Here is a 24,308-nt window from a genome sequence, read left to right as displayed (position 1 = left end):
TGCAAAAGTATGGGGGACACTTCACCGGCAATAGACGATGATACTTAACGCCAACAGGGTTGTCACTGCTGTTGACCCCCTTAATATATAGAGGTGAAGTGAAAAAGATCTATCACTGGTGAAAGCCAGTGAAAGCCACTTCCCACTGTGATAAATCGGTCCTTAATAGCCTTAAAATGATTTCCACTACAGTTAGATTTTCAAGGTATCACCTTTGACTTACAAAGGTGCCCAACTCTCACTTACTATATGGCGAACACAACAGCACTTTGTGATTAATAAGACAGATAGATTAATCAGTTATATAGATAGACAGACAGACAGACAGGCAGCTAAAAATGAAACAGAAGATGTTTTCAGACAGAATAACCGCTGTGGGGAGAGAGTGTGCCCAGAGTGGTGAGAGAACATTTTGTTACCTATTAAAAAGGGGGCAAGTCAGAGGCAAAGACGCTACTATAAAAAATCCAGCTGTTTTTTTTAGCTATTCTGATAAAAGTTTAAAGCCTAAAGGCATCCAATCGCTACTGCTAATGTCACCATGGAAACCTTTAATATGATAGGGAATGAAAATAGCCAGGAACAAAAATCTAAACATTCTTTTTTTTTCTGTGTTGCTTTCACTGACAGAGTTCTGAAACGCAAAAAGGGAGAAAAAGAAAAAAAAAAAAAAGAGAGTATTCCTTCCATTTACTGGCTTACATATTTATGCAGGATGCTTAAAACACATAAAAGACATAAAAGACAGTCTAAGCAAATGCATCTTTCAGGACATATTTATTTTCTTAATACGAATAATAAGAAGCCGAGGCTCAGGAAGAACTCAGAGAATGTGACTTTAATAATTTATTGTGGCTGAGTAAGATGTACTTCTGTAATATTGCTCTGCCTTATTTTTGCCTTTCATCTCCATTCCCTCATTTTTATGCCACCCTTCTCATATTTTTTCTTATTACTTTAACTTCCCTTTTTCCCACAACTCCTTTATCTTGTATCACTACACTAGACCCTGCAGCCTCTCGGCGGGTGTATGTGTGGAAGTAACTACTGCCCCCCCAGGGAGAGCCCTTTCCTGTCCCTCCTCCGTCACTCTGCTACCCCTGGGGACACACAATGCCCCCCCTGGCACAAAGGTGGAAAGAATATAACACATCCACTGCAATTCCCTTCTCCCCATGGCACCGGGGTACTATGGCAACAGGTGTGGTAGAATTAATGGCACCAGATGCTCAGCGTGCCCACTGCTCAGCTGGCACCAAATTAGTTTTACTAGATGCTCCAATAAGATTGTACCTGCCATAAAGCTTATGGAGCAGAAAAACAGCACATTGTCTGCCTGTTTATTGCTAGAATTATAATAGATCTCGGGCACATAGTCTGCACTGGTATCTGAATGCCAGCTTCCTTTATGCTTGGCTCCAAGACTTTTAATTCTGCACGCTTTGACATTTGGCTGTCGCAAACCTGTGTGCAGTGTTCTGTGTCATAAACGTCAGTGTGCATGGTGATGTGACCCCCCCCCCCCTCCCCTCCCCTCCCCCCCCCCCCCCCCCCCCGCTCCCTTCAGCTTCCTATGAAAGCCCCTGAGTTACACATACACCCCTATCTATACGGTTTGCTGACAATGTTAATCTAAGCATTATCTGTGAACACTGGCATGTGGCAGTTTGGTGATTGATAACACTCAGCTTCACATTGTGAGGCGCATCTCCTTCTGTGCGCTGATCTATGATAATGTGCTCACTGTGTACTGGTCTGGGACTGTGAGCTCCCTTTGTGCGCTGATCTGATTGTCTGCTCCCTCTGTGCACTGCTCAGTGCATGCTCTCATTTACAGCTATGGGCTTGCTGTGAGCAGCATTATTTTGTGGCTATTAGTTCGCTGTGAGTATCCCGGCTAAAAGATTTGTTTGTGCGCAGATCTGTGATTATCTAGACCTTTATGCGCCAATGAATCAGTTCCACTTGTGCTGCCTCCACGCTAGAGAGTTATTAGTGGCTATTCACTTACAATAATCACTTGCATGAGCCCTAAAATTGCGAGATATTAATTAATTAATATTAATTCTTGTATAGTTATAGATGGGATTACCTTGTGTGCACTGATCTGTTATTTTTAATTCTGTGAGTGCACTGGTCTGTGACTATCACCTCTACGTGTACACTGACCTGTAATGATCAGCTCCCTGTGTGTACTGTTCTGTGACTAGTACCTCCATTTGTGTACTGATCGGTGACTATCACCTATATGTACTGATCTGTGACTTATACCTCCTTCTGTGCATGGATCTGTAACTATCACCTCCCAATGTATACTGATATGTAACTATCACCTCCCTCTTTATGTGTACTGACCTGTAACTATTACCTCTCTATGTGTACTGATCTGTGACTATCACCTATATGTACTGATCTGTGACTATCACCTCCATGTGTGCACTGATCTGTGGCTATCACCACTTTGTGTGCACTGATCTGTGGCTATTACCACTTTGTGTGCACTGATCTGTGGCTATTACCACTTTGTGTACACTGATCTGTGACTATCACCACCCTGTGTGCACTGATCTGTGGCTAATACCACTTTGTGTGCACTGATCTGTGGCTATCACCACTTTACATGCACTGATCTGTGACTATCACCACTTTACATGCACTGATCTGTGACTATCACCACTTTGTGTACACTGATCTGTGACTATCACCACCCTGTGTGCACTGATCTGTGACTATCACCTCCATGTGTGCACTGATCTGTGACTATCACCACTTTGTGTGCACTGATCTGTGGCTATCACCACCCTGTGTGCACTGATCTGTGGCTATCACCACCCTGTGTGCACTGATCTGTGACTATCACCACCCTGTGTGCACTGATCTGTGACTATCACCACCCTGTGTGCACTGATCTGTGACTATCACCACCCTGTGTGCACTGATCTGTGTGTATCATCTTCTTGTGTGCATTGATCTGTAGCTATCAACTCCTTATGTGCATTAACATTTGATCCCAATCCTGTGTGTGCACTGAGCTGTCACATAGCCTGTACTGCTCTGTTAATTGCAGTTCCTGTCCTTGTTATTGCTGATTTTCTAATTTCAGCCTTTCATTGTACACTGCTGCACGGCCCTATCCCCCATCACTGCAGCTGCAAATCCTCCATTTGTACAGTTCTATAAATACTCTATTCTTGTGCACACTGATTTACTTTCATGCAACCTGTGAACCGCTACTTATCAAAATGCAACACATGACTCACTATTCAAAGTTCTGACAGCAGGATTCTGACAGGCTCTTTGTGAGCAGTGTTCAGTGATTCCCGGCCTCCAGTGTTACTTGCACTGTCCAGTAGCACTGCAATACACACTGGCACCTGTTTGTGCTGCTACAAAGACCTGTTATCTGTGACCCCCTATTTCCTGCACACTGTTCAGTAGCTCACCTTTTCCTCTGTACACTGATCAACACATACATATGCCCCTTTTCTAATTTTGGGCAGTTCTATTATCATTTCTGTATCAGTATCTCAATTAATTTCATACTGCTTTTTGGAGCCTCTATATAGATATCTTAATTAAGTCATAATAGTAAGGACAGTACAACAGTGTTTTTACCATACCTCCCAACCGTCCCGATTGTGGCGCGACAGTCCCTTCAAAAACACTAGACACACCCCCCATCGTGCCGTGGCCATGCCCCTATCATGATGTGGTCACGCCCCCCCTGTCCCAATGCCGCCTACCTAAATATTAGTAGGTATGTATTACCCCCTATGAAATGTGCATCTTGATTCTGCAAAATGCATTCTTTTGAAAGTAATGGCTAAAACTTATCACCTACAAGAACATGTAAAAATCAAACCATTTTGCAGGAGTAAAATGGCTCTGCGCCAAGATCATTTCCCTAAATACACAGTATGCACCCCTTTGAAGCACAATTGAATATCTCATCCCACAACAGGAAAACTAATTTTTGAATTCAGGCCCAGCAGTGGCAGATCAGAGGAGATGGGAATTAACGTGCAGGGCAATTGCTCCCAAACAGCAGCAGCTGCCTGCACTCACTATCAGGGCGTGATGCTCTGAAAAGCCTTTCACTGCTGTGAAAGTAGAATCTACGTTCCTGGCAATGAAAGGGACTCTGTATGATAAATGAGCCAGTCATGTGACTGAGGAGGGTGGGAAAGGCTTAGAAATCGCCCCCCTAACACAAATCTTGAAAAAATAGGTATATAATATTGTCCAATATAACGTGGTAAGTGTCTCCATGATGTCACTTTTACTTTGTGAATTGATAAGTTGCATTTTTATGAATAATGGTTCAACCTACAAAATTATACCCCATTCATACTGCACCAAAATCCCGGGTTTTTCCCAGGGCGAGCTCAAACGACCCGGGTCTTGGTGCAGTATGAATGGTACAAGTCAAAAATCCCGGGTCTAAAAACCCGGGTCGGACCCGGGTTGCCTGCACTATGAATGAATGAGTGTATTATCCTGAAGCAATATGATTTCAATGCGATTCTGTGGACCTTTAGCTCGATATCACATTCTCTTTTGGGCACTCATAGAACTCAATTAATGTACTTTGTAACACCAGTTCATTTGTGTGATTAGGATCTTTTGCTGCTGTTCCAAAAAATTCCTTAGATCCATAAGTTCTTTTCTCATAATAAGGACAGTTTTTACTGGTATCAAGCAATTTGTACCCTTATATGTTTGTAAAGGGTATACTCATCTTTGCTGACATTTTTTAACATTGTTAAATGTAAGACATGTAGAGGATTTTTATTCAAATAATACCCTCTATCTATTCAACAAGCATTGCTTATATACAATGTATAGTGAAGTGTATCCAAGACTGTCTGAGCGGAGTAAAGATGTGTTTTTTGGGTGCTGTATGGCAGTAATTGGCAACCTAATATACTCATGTGCGATTCTCCAACCTTCAAAAGGTCTGCACATTAACCTTAATTTCATGGATGAAAGCCCCCAAACAAACTAGCCAAAATGCCCCAACATGTCCGTCATTTGCTGTAAAATAGACCCTCATGCAGTCAGACCTCTACTTCCCACTATTATGCAGTGAATCAGGGCCGGTCTGGTCATCTGGCACTTCTGGAAAATTTGGTAATCTCATGAGACAAAGAGCTTCCCTGCTCACTCTACAGGAAGTTCCCACCCTTATGGATGTCAGCAGCACCAGAAACATAGATAAGTACAGTGGGCTGGGGGTGTCATAATGTGCCTGAGGGGATGGTGTGATGTGGCTGGGAGGGCGTGATAAATGTAATGTTTTATTATAATGTGTGCATCAATGCCCCATGTTGGCCACACCCACAACATATTGTTGTCACGCCCTTTTCGGCGCCTCCTCTGCGCGGCGGCACACAGTTTCTTTCCTGCTGGAACTGAGGTGGGCCTGTGTACTTTAAATGCCAGGGCTGATTTTTAGTCCCAGTCCGGCCCTGGTCACAAGGAATAAAGAAGAGTTTGATACTACACTTATAATATATTAAGCAGGAGCTGCACGTGACAAAGGGCTGCAACCTCAGCCATTAGTAGCAAGATAGAAGCAGAGGAGGTCATGTTAGATCGGCGGGTGTAAATATGTTCTCTAACTTTGAAATGATCTCCAGAAAGGAGTTTAAACACAGCCATGGACGAGTGTCTGGACAGATAAGAGACAGGACAGATCGCAGTGTCCGGACAGATAACAGTGTCCGGACAGATATAGATTTGGACAGATAAGAGTGTCAGGACAGATAAGAGACAGAACAGATAAGAGTGTCCGGACAGATAAGAGATATCCGCTAACAGAATGAACATCATGGTAAGGGCAGGTACGGAGCATAGAGATGTTATGGTAGTGCATGAGTAATATCTGCAGGCCCTTGAATACAATTAAGAAGATTTGGAGAGCAGGGCCCACAGAGCGAGTCTGTGGAAATGATACTGAGTTGGTGACAGACAGGTCTGGCTTCATTACAGGTTTCAAAGTATCTGCCTCAATTGTGTGAAAAAAAGGGACTTACAAACTGATAGGATGCATAGAGCTGCTAATACAGAAGGCCCCATAGACAATGCATTAATCTACAATTAGAAGCCAGATTCTGGGAAAGGTCAGGAAAAAAAGTCTCTGATCGAATTGGGGAATATAGTACCAAGATCTTGGCTGATCTTTCAGTCTTTTACCCGAAGTTATGCTCTGAGGCTACAAACATGCTAAATTCAGATAAAACTGACATTGTTCAGCCTGGTGTTTGTGTAGGTGAATCGTCAGCTGCCTGAAAATGCTATGGTTTTGCAATACAATTAAAAAGGACACTTAGCTGCTAATTTTGCAGAGACAAAAAAAGCACAGTGGTTACAAATAATAGCAAATTATACCAATCATACCCCCACCCCCCACCCTCCCAGGTTGTGTCTGTCACAAATTTCAAAGCCTGAAAGGTGTCTGAGCTTTTGGAAGTAGGTGTGTGGTTCATGATGTCTTCCACAGGTATCTTATAAAAGAGAAGTCAATAAATACTGATGCAGTGTTCCCCTCACCATAAACCATAGTTTACCCAATAAAATGATGCTGTTTTCCCCCAGTAACACATAGGAATGCTAGTTTCACACAAGATGATGCTCCAAGCCATCAACTCTGGGACCTTCTTCCAACCAAAATCCAATCCTGGCCGAATCTTCTTGAGAACAGGACTGCTTCACACTTTTACTTGTTGGTTTTAACTGGACTGTATTGTTTATGTTCAACCAAGTGTGATATTTTAGTTTATCAGATTATTCAGGTTTTACTGCTTATGGTGAAGAGTGCTTTACTGCCCTGGGCAAGAGAGAACACTTGGCGTCCTGCCATCTTTGTGGGAGTCATAGTAGATGCCGCTCTGAAGCAGCACCGCACTGCCAGAGATGGGTTGGCCAACCTTCTGTGAGGGCGTGCCTATCCTAAAATAGATCGCTTCTCTTTTAGGCAAACAGAGTAGCGAGAAACTATAAAGTTGGGACAAAATCGTGACAGCGTGGGACAGTCCAGCAACATTGGAAATTTCCCAATTTCCAACAAGAATAGTTGTCAGACTGGGCTCCTCCATCCTATCTCTTCTTGTAGCTGTGACTACATGATGTTGCTGCTGGTGTCTTACACTCAGATGCTACTTGGCTTGAGCCTGGAATGTTGTGGCCCAGTTTGGAAAAGAGAGATAGCTAAATTTCACCTGCTGGAAGCTAAGCAATGAGTAAATCCGCCAGGCCTCCCTCCCAAAAACCAGCCCCAACCTTAAATCAATAGCACCCATGTTTAATAAACAGTCCTCCTTCCCGCCTACTAGCACTCACATTTCAGAAATATATAAATATAATAGCACCCATGTTTAATATTTAGGTCACCACCCCCACCCCCCAACCAGCCCAACAATAAATTACTAGTTTTTGTGTTTAATAAAAAGGTCTTACTCCCCATAACCAGCTATTAAAAAAATAGATTTACTGACCTTAAACCATGCCCCAACTAAATAAATAGCATAACCATTTAATAAATAGATATGGAATAATACCTTCCCACAACCAGTCCCAAAATTAACTTAATGGCTTTCTAATTTAATAACTAGGCCTATTTTGACCTACCGTACCCAATATCAAGTTAACAGCAATTAAATTTCCTCAAATGAGTCCCATTATAAACTTATTATCACCCACATTTAATAAAAACCCAACATCGATTTAAAAGCCTTTACACTATATTTATAGCCCTCCAACCCTACTTTAACAATAATAACCCATGAAACCCTACATAATGGTAACCCCCCGCCCCCCCCCCCCTCCAAAAAAAACCTTAATTGTTAAAAGTTCTATTACGTTAAGATAATGGATTTATTCCTAAACAGCTCACTTTGGTCTCTGAAGTGGGAGGAGAGAGAGAAAAAATTGCTGGTCCCAGGAGAGGGGTAAGCCAACAAAAGCATGGCAATGAATGTGGAAAAATACAGGGGAAAAGAATGAGGCAGCCGATGAACCACGCCCCTGTTTTTTGGTTCAGAGCTCTTCTGAGCCACATCTAACACGGATCTGAGCCACATGGCGCACCACTCTAATTACAGCCCAGACTTTCACATTAGGATAAATTTGTTATAAACATTATAGCTTATGTACAACAGAAGACGATTCCATCCCACTTCCTCACAATAAGAAGACATGTCATTCACTTCATTGATAATATATATAATGTTCTTCCAAATTTTGAGACTAAGAGCTGTTAAAATTCATTAAAGCTCTTAACATTACTGTGAAACTGCAATGACATATTAAGGATAAATACTGGTAGAGCGCAATACAAATTTCGGTTTGCTCGTGGAAAAAGTTATGTTCACAGTTATTAAACCTCTTTCCACCTGGCCAAACTTACTTTTCCTTTCTGAGACATTTTGCAAGATGTCAAGGCTTAGAATGAATCAAGACAAATCTGGGTGCATAAATCTTATTCTGGATGTATCCACCTGTAAACTGATAAAAAATCAATGTCTTTTTAAATGGAAAGAGAAATGTTTGAAATTTCTGGGTTAAACTCACAAGAACACGGAGTGGGTTATATAATGAAAATGATTCCCTGATGTTCTCCCGCTTATCTAAGGAAGTTGTGGTTAAGGTTAAAAAGCTCTGGGAGGTAGAATCAAGTTGGCTAAAATTATTATTCTGCAAAAAAATCCTCTACTTATTTTGCTCCCTCTGGTCACTAACGACCTTGAAGCTTTTCAGAAGTCATTGTTTAGATGTTTAACAGTAAAACATACACAATGTATAGGAGGTTTCATTTGTCAGTCCCTCAGGCAGCCTAATTTGTTCATGTGGCCCACATAGCCCTAAAAGAGCTTACCTGGAATAAGGAGCTCATTTACAGCCACTCTTTGAAATTGTGGTTACCAATGCAAATATCCCCTCAAGTTCCACAGTGACCACATTATTTGGACACTAAGGGGATTCAGTGTGGGACGTACACCAGTTCACGTAGCCGATCTTGCGTTAAATCGCAAATGTATGCTCAGAAAACAAGCGCACACAAATATGTCTTTGCAGACCAGCGCTCCTCTGAGTCCTACGCCTGGAGAGGCAGGACGGGGGAGGGATGGGGCGTTTTAACGTTGGCTTAGTAAAGTAAAGGGGCCTGATTCATTAGTGAATGCAAGAGTTAAGATGCTTATTTTTAAGAAGAAACGGGGAGATAAGAGTGAAGTTAAGATGGATTTTCATCTTAACTTAAGAAATTCTTAACTTAAGCTAGGTACACACTACAGAATTTTCCACCAACTTTTTATGCCAATCGATTTTACATGCGATCGATGTACCGATCGCTCGGTCCATGGACTGCATACACACTGGCCTTGTTTAGGACGATAAAGGGAAGAGCGGACGTCCCTTCAGCGACTTTTTACAGCCATGTTGTCGTGAGCAATGACTGTAATTTCGTACTCACTGTTGTGGATCGGTCGGAAGTTTATACACACTACACAACGGAAACGAGATTGGAACGAAAATATTAAACGGTACGACCAACCAAATGAGGCCACAATCGTCCATTTGGGCAGACTTTCGACCATCGTGTCACTGCACACATTGACCCGACTTTTGAACGAGTGGTCGTATGTCGGCTGATTTAGCCGATTATTGGATGAAAACTGTGTAGTGTGTACCTAGCTTTACGCAGTGGATTTTGCTTCTTATCTCCCTTTTCTGAGCATGCACACAGTGGATTTGCTTAAGATAAGCAAAAAACGGCAGATAAGATCACTAATGAATCAGGCCCAAGTGTTTATGCAAATGCAGCTCATGCAGACCTGCAAAAACACGTAATGTAAGCCTGTTTGGAAGCATATCCTTTGCATCTGCTATAGGGCAGGTGCAAACACACGCTGGTGAGGATGGCTTGTCATAAACCAGGCGCTGATGCAGACACGGAATCATCTTGATAAATACACTTGTTTTTTGTGCTCTTTCTTTTTAATTTTCTCCCATTTTGAGGCTAACTCTGCATCAGCCTCTAAGACCTTTGTAGGTCCTTCAAATGTAAATCACATGCAGAGTTCCAGGAGTCAGTTCCCCCCTAGTGATATTGTATTCTAATATCAGATCACCCATTATGTAAATTCCCTTATTATATTAATTTATGATCTGTATGGTTCTATATTGAGAATAAAGTTTCCTATAGCATGCTCATTGTGTTCTTGGGAAATTTATGTGACCTTACAGTGTAGTCTGCTGATGATTATAAGAGTACTGTCATGCGCAGGTCAGCTCACAGCATCAGCTATTTTTAGTAATGGGTAGACAGAGAGGCCCTGAGTCGTCAAGGAGAGTCAAGCAAAAAAAGGAGTAACTTTGCACCTTGGCAAAACCATGTTGCATTGGAGGGAGAGGTAAATTTAAAATGTGGGGACAGATTTATAGTTGGGGTAGAGCATGTTCTATATCATCTTTAAATTTTAGTGTAAAAATAAAGCTATCACTTATTTGTGTCAGCCAGTACTTTCCTTATATGCAAAATAATAAACTAATTTGCACCCCTTGCATTGTAACATGGTTTGTCCAGGATCAAATTTACTGTTTTTGCCTTGCTCTCCTTAATGACTCAGGCCCGGACATTGAGGGGCGCAGTTTCTTAGCTGATTTTCTGGCCCTTTGTACACGCGTGTTAATATAAACGGCAGTTTAGCTTCTTGGGTTGCACTACTAATGCAATACTTCTGACAGCTGCATGACATTTGTAAACTTACATTTGCGCAGGGAAAATAGCTAAAAAACTATAAAATCTGAGGTGCATTTTCAAGGTATTTGCCATGTGCTGTTCTTTTGCAAATACAATCTGTTATACTGGTAGTGAGCATCAATGGCTGAGAACTAGCTGTTACTGCATGCTAAAATCTTAAACATGACCTTAACCTTATAAACACAAAGGGCTAGATTTACTAAGCTGCGGGTTTGAAAAAGTGGGGATGTTGCCTATGGCAACCAATCAGATTCTAGCTTTGATTTATTTAGTACCTTTTACAAAATGACAGCTAGAATCTGATTGGTTGCTATAGGCAACATCCCCACTTTTTCAAACCCGCAGCTTAGTAAATCTAGCCCAAAGTCTTATTTGTCCAATTTTCATTGTACTTTTCATTCATTTATTAACATGTGAATAGTCAAAAAAAAAAAGTGGCCAGGTGTGAACATACCAGCCCGTAAAGCATTCAGTCAGCACCTCATTAGACATAATGTTACTTAGACATAAATATATGCAACCCTTACTGCACGTGCGAACCAAAATGCATCTGTACATAGATTTGTACGTATCATAGATTTGTATCCCCTTTACGACTTGAGAGGTCCTACTGGGCAGGCAAACATTAGCTCCTGCAGAAGTGACCTAATGAGACTCGATCGCATCCACAGATAGACATCTTTGGCGGGTACTGGAGCAATGGTGTAAAGATGATCATGGCACCAGCAGCACTATCTAGCCACTTCTGATTGGCTATTTGCATTTTGACTGATTCAGCTGATAATACTTCATGCATTAACATTAGCTATATTATGTCAAGTTGGACCCATATCCAATTGGAGTACTGCAGGAAGAAAGTTCCTATTTCATTTATAAAGCTGTAAAGACCAGATGCTATTTTTATTTCACTACATTTTATATGGAAAATTATAACTTTCACATTTATTCTTAATACTGCCAATACAGTATTTTCTCTTGTGTAAGAGACTTCATTACATTATATTGGGTACGAATAGGGTAATGTGACTTTCACATTACTACGGATACTGTCAAGCTACATCTCTATGCTGGGGAGTAAGTCTATGGGGCATATTCAATTCTCGCTGTTTTCCGCGGCGTTAAAACTATTACCGCTATAAGCTGGATTTCAGCTCGCGGCTCAGGGAGCTGCGAGATGAAATCCACCGAGAAAACTACCGTAATAACGGTATTTACGCGCACTATTACCGTAACAATGGTAATAGTGCGCGGAGCACGAGATTGTTGGCGTTTCTGCCAAGAATTGAATATGTCCCTATGAATATGTACGCATGACGCACATATGCTGCAGTTTTTGAGTTGAACATATCTTGAGATACACACAATTTAACATATACAAGGAGAGCCACATTAAAACCCATTGGGACCCTAGGCAACATACTGGTTTGGGTCCCTTTCTCACCTCCATCTGTCAAAAAAAATAAAAAAAATAAGGAAGGGTAATCTGAATCCCTCAGTGGCCACTGGGCTTTAGGTGGGAACGTATGTTGGCTAATGGATGATTTAGCTTATATACAGAAGTCTGCAATTCTTGCAACAGAATATTTCTGCGTACATTCATGGCACATGTAAAATGAGATCGGTACGATTGATTTCGGCTACTGGTTTAACAAAGCATCCTGGGATGTCTAAATGGGATATCTTTTGGATAAACCACAAACACAGGATAGGTGATAATTGTACTTAAAAAAATGTAACTATGCAAAGACCCAAAACAATCAATTAAGTTTTAACTATATTTTTTACAGCACTGTTTAGAAAATAAAAGCATATGTCTAATTTGTTGTTATGGGTTACAGAGTCTGTGCACCAATTTCTATATATGTTTATATGCTGTTCTTCTTAAATATGATATCATACTCTTGGTTTTATGACCTCTCAACTCACACCTATTCCCAAAATGCAAAAACACAATTCCTTGCACAATGAAAGCAGTGATCAAAGAACTCTCACCTGTGAACTCGATACCTGGTGGTATACCCTTGTTGGTATCGCTCTGCAAAGTCCACATACTGCTGGGCTCCATGGAACGGGCCCCTGTTACTGAGTAACCAATCCAGTGACGCCTGACCAGGTGAAGTGGCCGAGCCATGTTGCCTAGAAAGTGTCGCTGTGGTGGTTGCCAAACACAGCATTACAGACAAGCAAGTCAGCACCAGCCATGCCCAGTCAGAGCGGGTGTACAGGTGCCACCTCATGCTTCTCGGACGCAGCGAAATGCTTCATTCTCCCCCTCACACCCTCTCTCCCTGTGAGGAAACAAAAAGAGGAATATTATATTATTATTATTATTATGGTTTATTTATGTAGTGCCAATCAAATTACAAAGCAATGTTCTGAGAATATGTAATCATTCATACCAGTCCTTGCCCCCATAGGAGCTTACATTCTAAATTCCCTACCACACAAACACAGACTTCTGTTAGCAGCAGAGAGAAAATCATAGTTATCAACAGTCAGCTTACATCTAACCTGTTTCCATCTTTATATACCATGTATACTGTTATATTTACATTCAGTAATCAAAAACTGACAATACCAATAGTTCAGAATTTGCTTCCCTGGGAAATTAAAATGCCCGCCATTAACATTTATTATAGCAGCGGCGGTTACCGTGGTAACGGCAGATGGCAGCAACAAAACAAGTTTGTGTGAGGAAAACGTTTCCTTTATATTATTTTTTTTTTACAAAAAAAAAAAACTATTACTATAATTAGCTTCCTTATGAACACTCAGTCACCTTTAAATTAAAATGTTCCCTTAATTGCTTACTGCACATAGGAAAAATAAGTGTTTTATTACGGCACTTGGGTTCATTAAATTTCATCTCTATTCGAGTAGTTAAGAGGTTTAGTCGATGTATCAAGCCTGTAAAATGGGAGATTTTGTGTAGGTGACGATATCTTTTTAAGGGATCACATTAGGGATTTTCATATAGTAATGCTTATCGGTTTTCACTTCGGGAACATTACAATTGAAATATAAACTGTGAAAATTTGAAGGCTTAATGGGCTATAATTCGATGTATGAAGTACTGTATTTTCATCTGGTGTTATTGCTCTTATCCCTTTGTCTAGGAATCACATAATTAGACAATTACATGAAAAAATGAAAGGGCAACAAAAATCAATTTACATGTAGGTACAGTGCTTCTCAATGAAATGGATATTAAGTAAACAAAATGATACTATTACTAAGAAAAACACTTTTGAATATTGAGTGTTTTGTTTTTATTTTGCTGTTGAATTCCATTAATAGGTCAAAGGCATTAGCGCATCTGAGAAGCCAATTTATAGGAAAAAAATTCTCCATTCTACATTCATAAATCAAAATTTAAATTAAATTTATTATTCCATTTTATTGTGCGCGAAGATTATGCAATACTCTGTCTATATCAGCATTGAAAGTATGCAGACAGTGCGATATATTATTTGGCTCATAAGTAAATGTTCTATAACCTTAAGTATTATTTTTTTCTTAGATGGTCCTATCAACATATTTGCCTACTTACTATATCTACACCCAGAGAAAACCCACATAAACATGTGATGAATATACAAACTTCACACAGAGAGAGAGGCCTGGTTGGAATTGGACCCATGGCCCCAGCACTGTGAGGCAGCAATGCTAACCACCGTGGCACCTGTCTAAGCCTGTTATTGGATGATGAAGCCATCATCATCATCATCTATTTATATAGCGCTACTAATTCCACAGTGCTGTACAGAGAACTCACATCAGTCCCTGCCCCAATTGAGCTTACAGTCTAAATGCCCTAACATACACACGCACAGACTAGGGTCAATTTGATAGCAGTCAATTAACCTACTAGTATGTTTATTGGATTGTGGGAGGAAACCAGAGCACATGGAGGAAACCCACACAAACACGGGAAGAACATACAAACTCCACACAGATAAGGCCATGGTCAGGAATAGAATTAATGACCCAAGTGCTGTGAGGCAGAAGTGCTAACCACTAAGCCACCGTGCTGCCATCTGCTCTAATACATGCCAGACAATACATGAGATTAATTAAGGTATCAACAGGCAAAAACATTACACAACATCTGCTACATCTGCTGAATTTCAGCCATTGACCTAAATGCTAAAGAGTCTGTATAACTAGAATAAGGTGTATAGAAGATTCTAACTAGAACATCAACTGATTGATGATTGTTAGTGGAACCTGGATGCCCATCCAGTTCTATGGCCTCACATCCCCCTATTCAGTTCTATCAGTCCAGATTTCCCAATGCAGTGCTGAGGATCTAGATCACCAACTCTAAGAACCAAGATTTCCTATTCCAGTTCAGCCATCCAGATTCCTTATTCCAGTGTTAGACACCTGGTTTATCCAATACAGTTCTAGAAACTCAGATTCACTATTAACATTCAAGTGACCTTGAACCTAAAACACTTCTATAACCTATACAACATTTAAGTCTGTTTTTTTACATTCTTTATTTAAGACAACACTTTTCTATAAATATATGGGGCACAGAAAAGAAAACAAAAAGGAGGGCGTAAAGCAAAGGAAATTTGGTACGATCAACTTTAGGATCAACAGAGAATCTTGTCATGGATTCACAATATAGTTAAAAAAATAAACTAAACATAATATACAGTTACTGTTAGAGATCAGAAGGAATAAGGGAGCATGAGAATGACTAGAGGGTAGGATTAGAAAGAATATGTAAAATTGACTAGTCTGGTGTGGTAAGTGCATTATTCTGGTGTGTGGAAAAGTGGAAGTTGGGGAGTTAACACAGTCATCCCTGCTCGCCGCGTTCTCTACAGATTTATTCTCCCTGTCAAGAATTTTGTGCGTTTAAACAAGTGAGGCCTTAAGCTGGGGGCTTTTAAAATGATGTGTTATGGCTATGAGAGGCACTTGTCATCTAGGGTTACGTTTTGTGTCTACTCTGTAGACCCAGCCAATAGGATTCCACTGGGAGGTGTACGGGTATCCCAATAAAGCTAGCCCCCATTGGATGCTGAGTCTGTTTTCTGAGCATCCCTGATTCCACCCACCCTTCTTAGTGATGATAATTCCAGATTTGTACAATTATTTTTCTTCCTGGTACAGGGGAGGCGTAGTGGGCGGGGAGAGCTGTGCAGTCGGTGACTAATCAAAGGTGCTACCCTGATTGGCCGCTCATCACTGCACCTTTCGAAGTAACATGCTTTGTGTGCCACGACAATGTCGAGTCCAGAATGGGATCCGTCACGCTGATGTCAGATTAGCATTGGCCAATGGTAAAGATGTGATTCTTGGTTCAGTGGTTGAGTGATTGTCCCCCACCGTTTTGGTTGAAGAGTAGTTGCTAGCTCACTGCACTGCTCTCACCGCCAACAAGGTATAATAACAATAATAAACTGCAACCTTAATTTGCCAGAAAATATGAGTGTCCGTGTCTTATTTCAGGTCTACGCATGATCACACACATACATGTACAGGTTGGTATAGTGCATAGTAATAAAGATTTTACACTATTATTTTAATCTTTTCCATTAGTTTAATTTCTTTGGCTAGGTGGAATACTGGAACGCCAATGTCTTGGGATGATAGCTTTTAGGAGGTGTGCGAGGACTTTACTTTTATCAAGGGCTCCAGGTCCCATCCCATAATCACACAGTCTGAGAACAGTTAGGGCGTTCATGTCATTGAGACTGAGACAGACCCGCTCAGAGACGCAGAGGCGCCTGTCATTAGTCATATAACTGGCGGGTAACTGAGGGCTGGCGCAAATAGACACTTATGATGATGATGACCGCCAGCTTCTGATTGGCTGATTTCATTACACCTCTGAAACTTATAGTGATTTTCCTCTTTGATCGGCCCTATATTATATGATTTAGTGGATGTATTTTAGGAATAATTCTTTGCTACTTTCATTCTTAGACAAAAAAGAATATTATACTTGCTGTATTATAGAGGGATTTTTATTCAAATCAAACCTTATAGCAAATTTGTTTTTCGCCATCAAACCAAATGTTAAAAATATTTTCTTCTGCTTTTGAACTAGAGTAGATCTGATGTACACCTGACCTGGAGCAGAGCTGGATGCATCTTGAGAAGTCACAGCATATAGGTATAAATATGCTATTTATACATGTCACTTTAGAAATTTGTTTTTGGATGCATATGAGCCTAACTCTGTATCATCCCCAATGTCTCTCATCTGGTTGGAAGCCTGGCTAAATTGGTGGCAAGTTTAAAACTGAAATAACACAATTGTTAATCTGCAAACCTATTTAATAACGTTCTGTTATTATACCCTAGTAGTATCACTTTGTTTCTAGGTGTCCTCTCCACATCATATAGATACTGCTGAAAGTTTTGAGTTCCTAAAGCTGGGTACACTCTACAGAATTTTCCACCAACGTTTTATGCCGATCGATTTTACATGCGATCGATGGTCCGATCGCTCGGTCCATGGACTGCATACACACTAGCCTTGTTTAGGACGATAAAGGGGACGTCCCTTTAGCGACTTTTTACAGCCATGTTGTCATGAGCAATGACTGTAATTTCGTACTCACTGTTGTGGATCGGTCGGAAACTTATACACACTACACAATGGAAACGAGATTGGAACGAAAATATTTAACGGTACGACCAACCAAATGAGGCGACAATCGTCCACTTGGGCAGACTTTCGACCATCGTGTCACAACACACACTGACCCGACTTTTGAACGAGCGGCCGTATGTCGGCTGATTGAGCCGATTATAGGACGAAAACTGTGTAGAGTGTACCTAGCTGAAGTCTTGGCGAAATTGAGGATTTCCAGTTATTGTGGTACAAGGGCCTGATAGAGGAAATATTTGTAGCTTTTCCAGTTTTTAACAAATCCTCAGGTCTACCACTCCTGTCTCCAGGCCTGGGAGCATACTGGAACTGAGGTTCTTCATCATCCATTACAATCTTAGTGGAGTGATAGGCAACAGAAGGGAAGATGGTTGGGCATCAGTGTACCATCCTGGTCAAGTTTGCTGCACAATAGTAAGCAAGAAAGTCTAGTACCCCAAGTCCACCACAGTTTCACCAACATCCACATTTTCAATCTAGGGTCATAATATACCCAGATAAATGTAATACACGTGGTCTGGAGAGATTTGAAAAGCAAAGGGGAATATCTACTGGAATACTTTGAATTAAATATAGGATACGGGGCGGCATGTCCATTTTAGTCATACTAATCCTACCTTTCGAAGTAATAGGTGGGAGGTTCAGCTCGTCAAGTCTATTTGAATAGTTTTGAGCATAGAAGCGAAATTAAGCAGATAGGGCTTTGGAAATTTTAATCCCTAAATAGTTTATATAATCTTGCTGCCATTTGTAGGGGAAAAGATTATGATAAATTATCTTCTAACGTAGAGGGGATGTTACCGGTGAGTCTGTCTGATTTAGGGAGATTAATCTTGAAATTCGAGACCTGGCAGAAAGAAGTGAACCATTTCGTAACATATGACAGTGGTTTGTGATATGTAATAATAAATCGACTGTGAAAATAACAATCCTGAACTCTTTACCAGTAATCTTAGGTCATGTGGCATTCTTATAAATTCCTAATAGCAGTTGCCAAATGCCGAAATTGTAAGGATGTAAAACAATGTGGACGGTGGGCGTCCCTGTCTTGTGCTATTTGAAATCAGGATTGGGTCAGGCAGGTTAACGGTTTCTCCATGGCCTATGCCCCTATGGACTCCCTCCATGAAGTCCAGAGGCAAATGCAGGATTTGTAGAGGGGAGTTTCCACACCATGCCGCCAGTGGGCGTGACCAGCATGCATGGGGGCGTGGCTATAATTTTAGACAGTGCTTGGCTGCTCTCCAACTCTTCCTATCCCCATAATATACATGGGAAATGCTGTGTGCACTACTGTTAGGTGCATGCAGCTCTTCCTTTTCAAGCAGAGCTGTGTGAAGCGGGAGCAGGGTCCAGCCACCTCAATTATATAGTTCCCCAGGTTTGGAGGGGCAAATTTTCAAAAATATTTCTGTGCTTAGCAATATTAATATGTTAGAGCAAACCATCCCTCACCCTTTCTGCCTCTCCAAGCGTGAGGAGGGGGAAGTGTCACATCTGCATATCCTTTATTTGGGGCATGACAGGCTTTGTATAGCTAGACCTCTGCACACATAAACTGTATATCTTTTACACTTCTGTCCTTCTGCATTATCTCCTCTTCAACTGGAAATCTTGCAGGCAGCAGATAAAATCTCTGGGGATGTCTCCCACAGCCTCTCTTGATCCTAGTGTCCGATGGGCTCTATCAAAGCCAATAGGTGTGTTATCTGGTCGGTCAGGAACACATCATTAGAAGATCTTCTATTTCACCCTCCTCAGGTATCCCCTTCAGCCTGACATTAGACCTCCAACCTGTTATTTACATCTTCAATATGCTTAAGAGGAAATATATAACCAAGACTGCACTTCAACTTTGTCTCTAAGCAAATCTAATAATTCAGAATGTTTAGAGCTTGTGTTCTCCAAGTATTGTACTGTACAAGTATTGTACACTGTCCCCCACCTTGCGTTCAAGGTGTGAGTGGATCAGGGCTTTGGTAACTTCATGAGGAAGGGGCATATTGTGGCAATATTGTGGAGGAGAAGGGGATAGTACAGTAAGAGGGAAAGGATGTAAGGAGAAAGTGGAATCCATGCTGACTCCGGGCAGCACGGTGACGTAGTGGTTAGCACTTCTGCCTCACAGCACTGGGGTCATGAGTTCGATTCTCGACCATCTCCTTATCTGTGTGGAGTTTGTATGTTCTCCCCGTGTTTGCGTGGGTTTCCTCCGGGTGCTCCGGTTTCCACCCACACTCCAAAAACATACTAGTAGGTTAATTGGCTGCTATCAAAATTGACCCTAATCTCTCTCGTTGTGTGTGTATGTTAGGGGCTTTAGCTTGTAAGCTCCAATGGGGCAGGGACTGATGTGAGTGAGTTCTCTGTACAGCGCTGCGTAATTAGTGGCGCTATATAAATATATGGTGATGATGATGATGACACCAAGGCAGCGGGTGTGAGCAACAGGCACTAATAGCAATACTATGATTGCTACTATAATAATAATAATAATAATAATAATAATAATAATAATAATAATGCAAGTGTCTTCAAACTCCAATGCTGTTAAATACTTGTTTTTTGAACGGAATGAGTTCAATCTATCAGATATAGTTAAACCACTTAGACCCACTGTTAATGTTGCTGTTTTTTAATTTTGACCAATTCAGCAGTGCTACTAGTCTGCAGATAGAACTCTACACCTGCTCTTATTCAGCATAAACCAACTTACTGAAGGTGAATCCTTACACTTTATAATTAGCGATTGTTCTGTTATGTCAAACTTAATGATGAGTTTATGACATGTGCGGATGCATCTCGCCTACTACAAAGCTCACTGAAAGTTATATCTACAATTTGACAATTATGGAATGTACTACAACATCAAACCTTCCAGCATGATCCACCTCACCCAGGACACAAATCATCTGCTTCTGGGTTTTCAACTGGATCAAAATATACTGAATACAGTCATTGGTCTAACAGGTGTGGGTTGTATTAAAAATGTTTCAAGTCAATGCAAATACAAATTGATTACAGTGAGATGAATTGAGCATAACATTATGCCACAGTATTAGAACAGTAATTAGCCTACACCTTAGTGTTATGATAAATACTGACAAACAAAAAACATATTATTACAAAAATAATGGCTTAGCACAGTGGTTCCCAAACTGGGTGCCGTGGATCCCTGGGGTGCCGCGGCCAGGGCTGGTGGTAAGTAAGGTGGGTGACTACTTGGTAATTATTTTGGCTTAGGGGTGCCTTGAAAAAATTATGGAGACCCTAAAGGTGCCTCAAACTAAGAAAGTTTGGGATCCACTGGCTTAGCATTAGGCTGTAGAAAACACTTTAACAAGATCATTTAAGTAGGTGAAAGTCACTGAGGCCCACCAATGACTCACTAATAACTACTTCATACAGAGACTGTTACACATACAACAAATTTTCATGTAGTACAGTTATCTATTATCCATAGCTACAATTCTACACATAAGTCTACATTTCTACTGTTTAATTCTTGGAATAAATATCCCTACTTGTTTTTAATCTGAAGCTATGGTTTTGTAGATTTTCTAACTCAGTTTCAAAGGCTTGTCCCTTTTCACTCTGCTTTAAAACAACAGGTAGCTGTATTATCACTTATAAGCCAATAGTATACCTCCCAACATTTGAGTTCCTTGGTAATGGGACAGGGGGCGTGGCCATGTCACCATGGGGGTGTGGCCAGTTCCCCAGGGGGTTGCCTTGAGCTATGAAGCACAAAGCTGCCCCTTAGCAAGCACCCTTCCCCTCCAAACACCATTACCATGCAACGCCCACCAGGAGCAGGTGCACGCGCCACCCATTCACTGCCCCCTAGCAGCATTCTTTATACCTTTGAATTGAGGCAGATAGGTCAGATCAAAGGGAAGGAGGGGGCGGGGCCAACCAGAGTATAGGAGGGGCGTGGCTATGCGAAATCGCCCTCCCCCTTAAAAAAAAGTCTAGGTCCGCCCCTGTCACTGTTGCAAACATGTCCAAGGATGGGACAGAGCCCTAAAATCGGGACTGTCATATCAAAATCGGGACAGTTGGGGGTAGGCAATAGTGTTGTATATAGCTGAAGGAAACATTAATATGATACTATTATTTCAAATTAATTATATAATCTAGCCTATGTTTTAAATTATAGGATATGGTACCATGCACTGCAGGTTTGATTCTAACAAATGGTACGATCTGTGCAGATTGGATGGTCTTCCAATGTTTTTTCCAGGTGCTCTGTTTTTCTGGAGTAGGTATTGATGTGTCTCAATAAAGTTCTCTAATTTGACAGTGCAACAGAATATGGCAGAAGTGCATAACTAAAGGATAACAATTATAATAATAAAAATATGTATTCAATGTTCATGAGATAACAACAGAATGCTAACATTTCAATACTCTAGAGAATGAGGCAACCTGGGGCAGCTGTCTCACACAGTAAGTTTTGGGGGCAGCAAAATGAAGGGAATTCATTTAAAAAATTGCCACAGTAAAGTGCTCACAACTCCTATACAAATGTTGATGGCAGTTTGTATTTCGGGTGAGAGAAGTGTTGCTTAGGCAGCAGAAAGCACCCCTGTCACAGATACCCCTTAAATTACAAAGGTGTGTTTTGTACCACAACAAAACAATGATTACTTATTGAGTCAGAAGGCTATCTATCTATTCCATACTTGCCAACTCTCACGGAGTGTCCGGGAGACTCACGAAATTCGGGTTGGTCTCACGGACTCACGGGAGAGCAGGCAAATCTCCCGCATCCCACAATTGCGGGGCTAAAATAACGCGATTCGCGGTGAATCGCATCATTTAGGCCCTGCGACAAAACAGCATATCTGATGCGGGGGGTGGGGCCAAAATTACGCGATTCACCGTGCCCCGCAGCCTTCCCCCTCTAGACATGCTCCTCTCCCAGATACAACTTGCCAAAGGTAGGCAAGTATGATTGATACCAAACCTCCCAACATGTTGCGCACAAAAGGGATATGGAAGGCCACATCTAACCCCCTCCATGTCCTCTCAAGAGCTTTGAATTACCAAGCACACTAGTGGCTCACGGCACCCACACACGATAGTGGTGGCCCTATTCACCATGGTAAGCAGGGAGATACCTCCCCAGCTTCCCAGTAGTCAAAATAAACATGCTGGATAGTGGGTCAGTGCACTCAAATCAGCACAGTTCTGCCTTAATTGGGACATTCGTTAGGTATATGCTACACTACCCAACGGGTTATCATAGCACATTCTCAGTATCCTGCTACCAAACACTGAATAAGGAGTACAGCTTGGCGCGCTGTGTATAGCCTGGGCACATTAGGGCAGTTGGGGAGTTATGGCTATTTGCACTGAGCTTATAAATGGTCTTTAGCTCTGCATAGTTGCATTTATAAAAATGAATTGCAGTTGCCATATTCTGATCCTCATCTGAAATAAAACAAACACTTCCACAGACAGCAACAACCACAAGCCTAAATAAAACGGGACAACAGTAAATCTTTCAAATGGGCCTCACATTGCCCTTAATCTCAATAATAAGTCAAAACAAAACATTTAATCAAAGACAGAGACACTTATCTGTAAAAACATACCTGCAGGCAATTTAAACAAGTAATACAAACTTTAACAAACACATATGACAATAAAGCAGCAAAGTAGAGGAAGCCAAAGGACTAAAGATGAGGGGTGGACTTTCACAGAGATATGGCAACATGCATCGATTAACCTCTAAATGATTTTCCAAGTAAGCAAAGCTGTATTGACATTCAAGGAACTGTAAGACAATCATGTTCATTGTCATCTAATACAGTGCCCATTGGGGCTTAGATACACGGCTAGTTTTGACATTCAATCCCTCATATGCAACCACAGGCCAAAATCACAAACGATAAGCCGAAACAAATGTGCTGTTTTATTAAAAAAAAAGCCTTCAAGATGCTGCAGAATACAATGCTGAAAAGAGACACGCGGCAGAGAAATGGCTTAATATATAATCATATACATCCGTACATCATGGGTACAGAGCTAAATACAGAATTTAGACACCTTGTAGGTATCCTTTCCATTAAAAAAAAACAAAACGTGTTATTTAAGATCACAATGCATCGGTGTGATCTATTGTTTTCTCTTTAGAACAAAACAAGTAGTTTAATAGATTAAGCTGTGTGAAGGTCTCCTTTGAACCTCTAGTAAATGGCAGAGCCAATAGAGGTTTTCACATTTCAAGGTGTAATCTGTTCCCGTGAACACGAGCCAGCTGGTAACTTTAATGTATGAAGGAGGCTCTTCTGTTTTATGAGTCTGTGAAAATGTTCCTATGTATAAACGGAGCATCTGCCGATACTGTAAAGGTGTAGCATAGAGGTAAGCACTTTATTAAAGCACAAGGTTAGGCAGAGGGCGAAAACAAACATTGTATCTCTCTTAGTGCTGGAGGATACACTTTTAATCTTGATGGGGCCTGCAGTGATTTACAATGCAATAGGCTGCTGACCCCTATGGCGCTGAAACAGATAAGAGCACAAGTAGCTACTCAAAGACATGGCCATATATTTACCTCAATCTCCATCTACCTCAGGCTGCTGCCTTCCAATGGGTGTACGTGATAGGGACACTCTCTGCAGCAGAGGTGCCTGTGGACACTGTTATTTTAATGTCAGAGCCACGGGTAAGAAAGGGCAATTTGATGAAATGTGAAAGAGACTCTTTCACAGTCCCTATAATAGAGTCAATTTCTTTCCTAAAGAGTGTGTTTTAAAAGGAAAAAATATATATATATTGATACAAAATAGAAAAGCACCCGCCTTCCACTCTAGGTGCATAATTAATAGGCCCTAATTAAGTAACTATGCACTTTGAATGCTCACACACCTCCGCTCATCACGCCTTATTCTATGTTTAATC

The 24,308-nt window shown here is 41.1% G+C and overlaps 2 protein-coding genes across 2 annotated transcripts in view; one reads left to right on the top strand and one right to left on the bottom strand.

Annotated features, from left to right (window-relative positions):
* Positions 1–24,308, top strand: part of LOC142099084 (uncharacterized) — a 195,024-nt gene that overhangs the window by 44,226 nt on the left and 126,490 nt on the right. The gene's annotated exons all lie outside the window — the stretch shown is intronic.
* The window catches only part of BRINP2 (BMP/retinoic acid inducible neural specific 2), a 163,481-nt gene that overhangs the window by 133,549 nt on the left and 5,624 nt on the right, over positions 1–24,308 (bottom strand). Inside the window, exon 2 of the mRNA XM_075182196.1 lies at positions 12,755–13,050. Within this exon, the coding sequence (XP_075038297.1) occupies positions 12,755–12,999 (245 nt within the window). The 5' untranslated portion in view covers positions 13,000–13,050. The remainder of the gene's footprint in view (positions 1–12,754; positions 13,051–24,308) is intronic.

This window comes from Mixophyes fleayi, chromosome 8 (assembly GCF_038048845.1).
Source record: "Mixophyes fleayi isolate aMixFle1 chromosome 8, aMixFle1.hap1, whole genome shotgun sequence".
Lineage (NCBI taxonomy): Eukaryota > Metazoa > Chordata > Amphibia > Anura > Limnodynastidae > Mixophyes > Mixophyes fleayi.
Note: the sequence above shows the minus strand (reverse complement) of the source record. Positions and strands in the feature narration are given on the sequence as shown.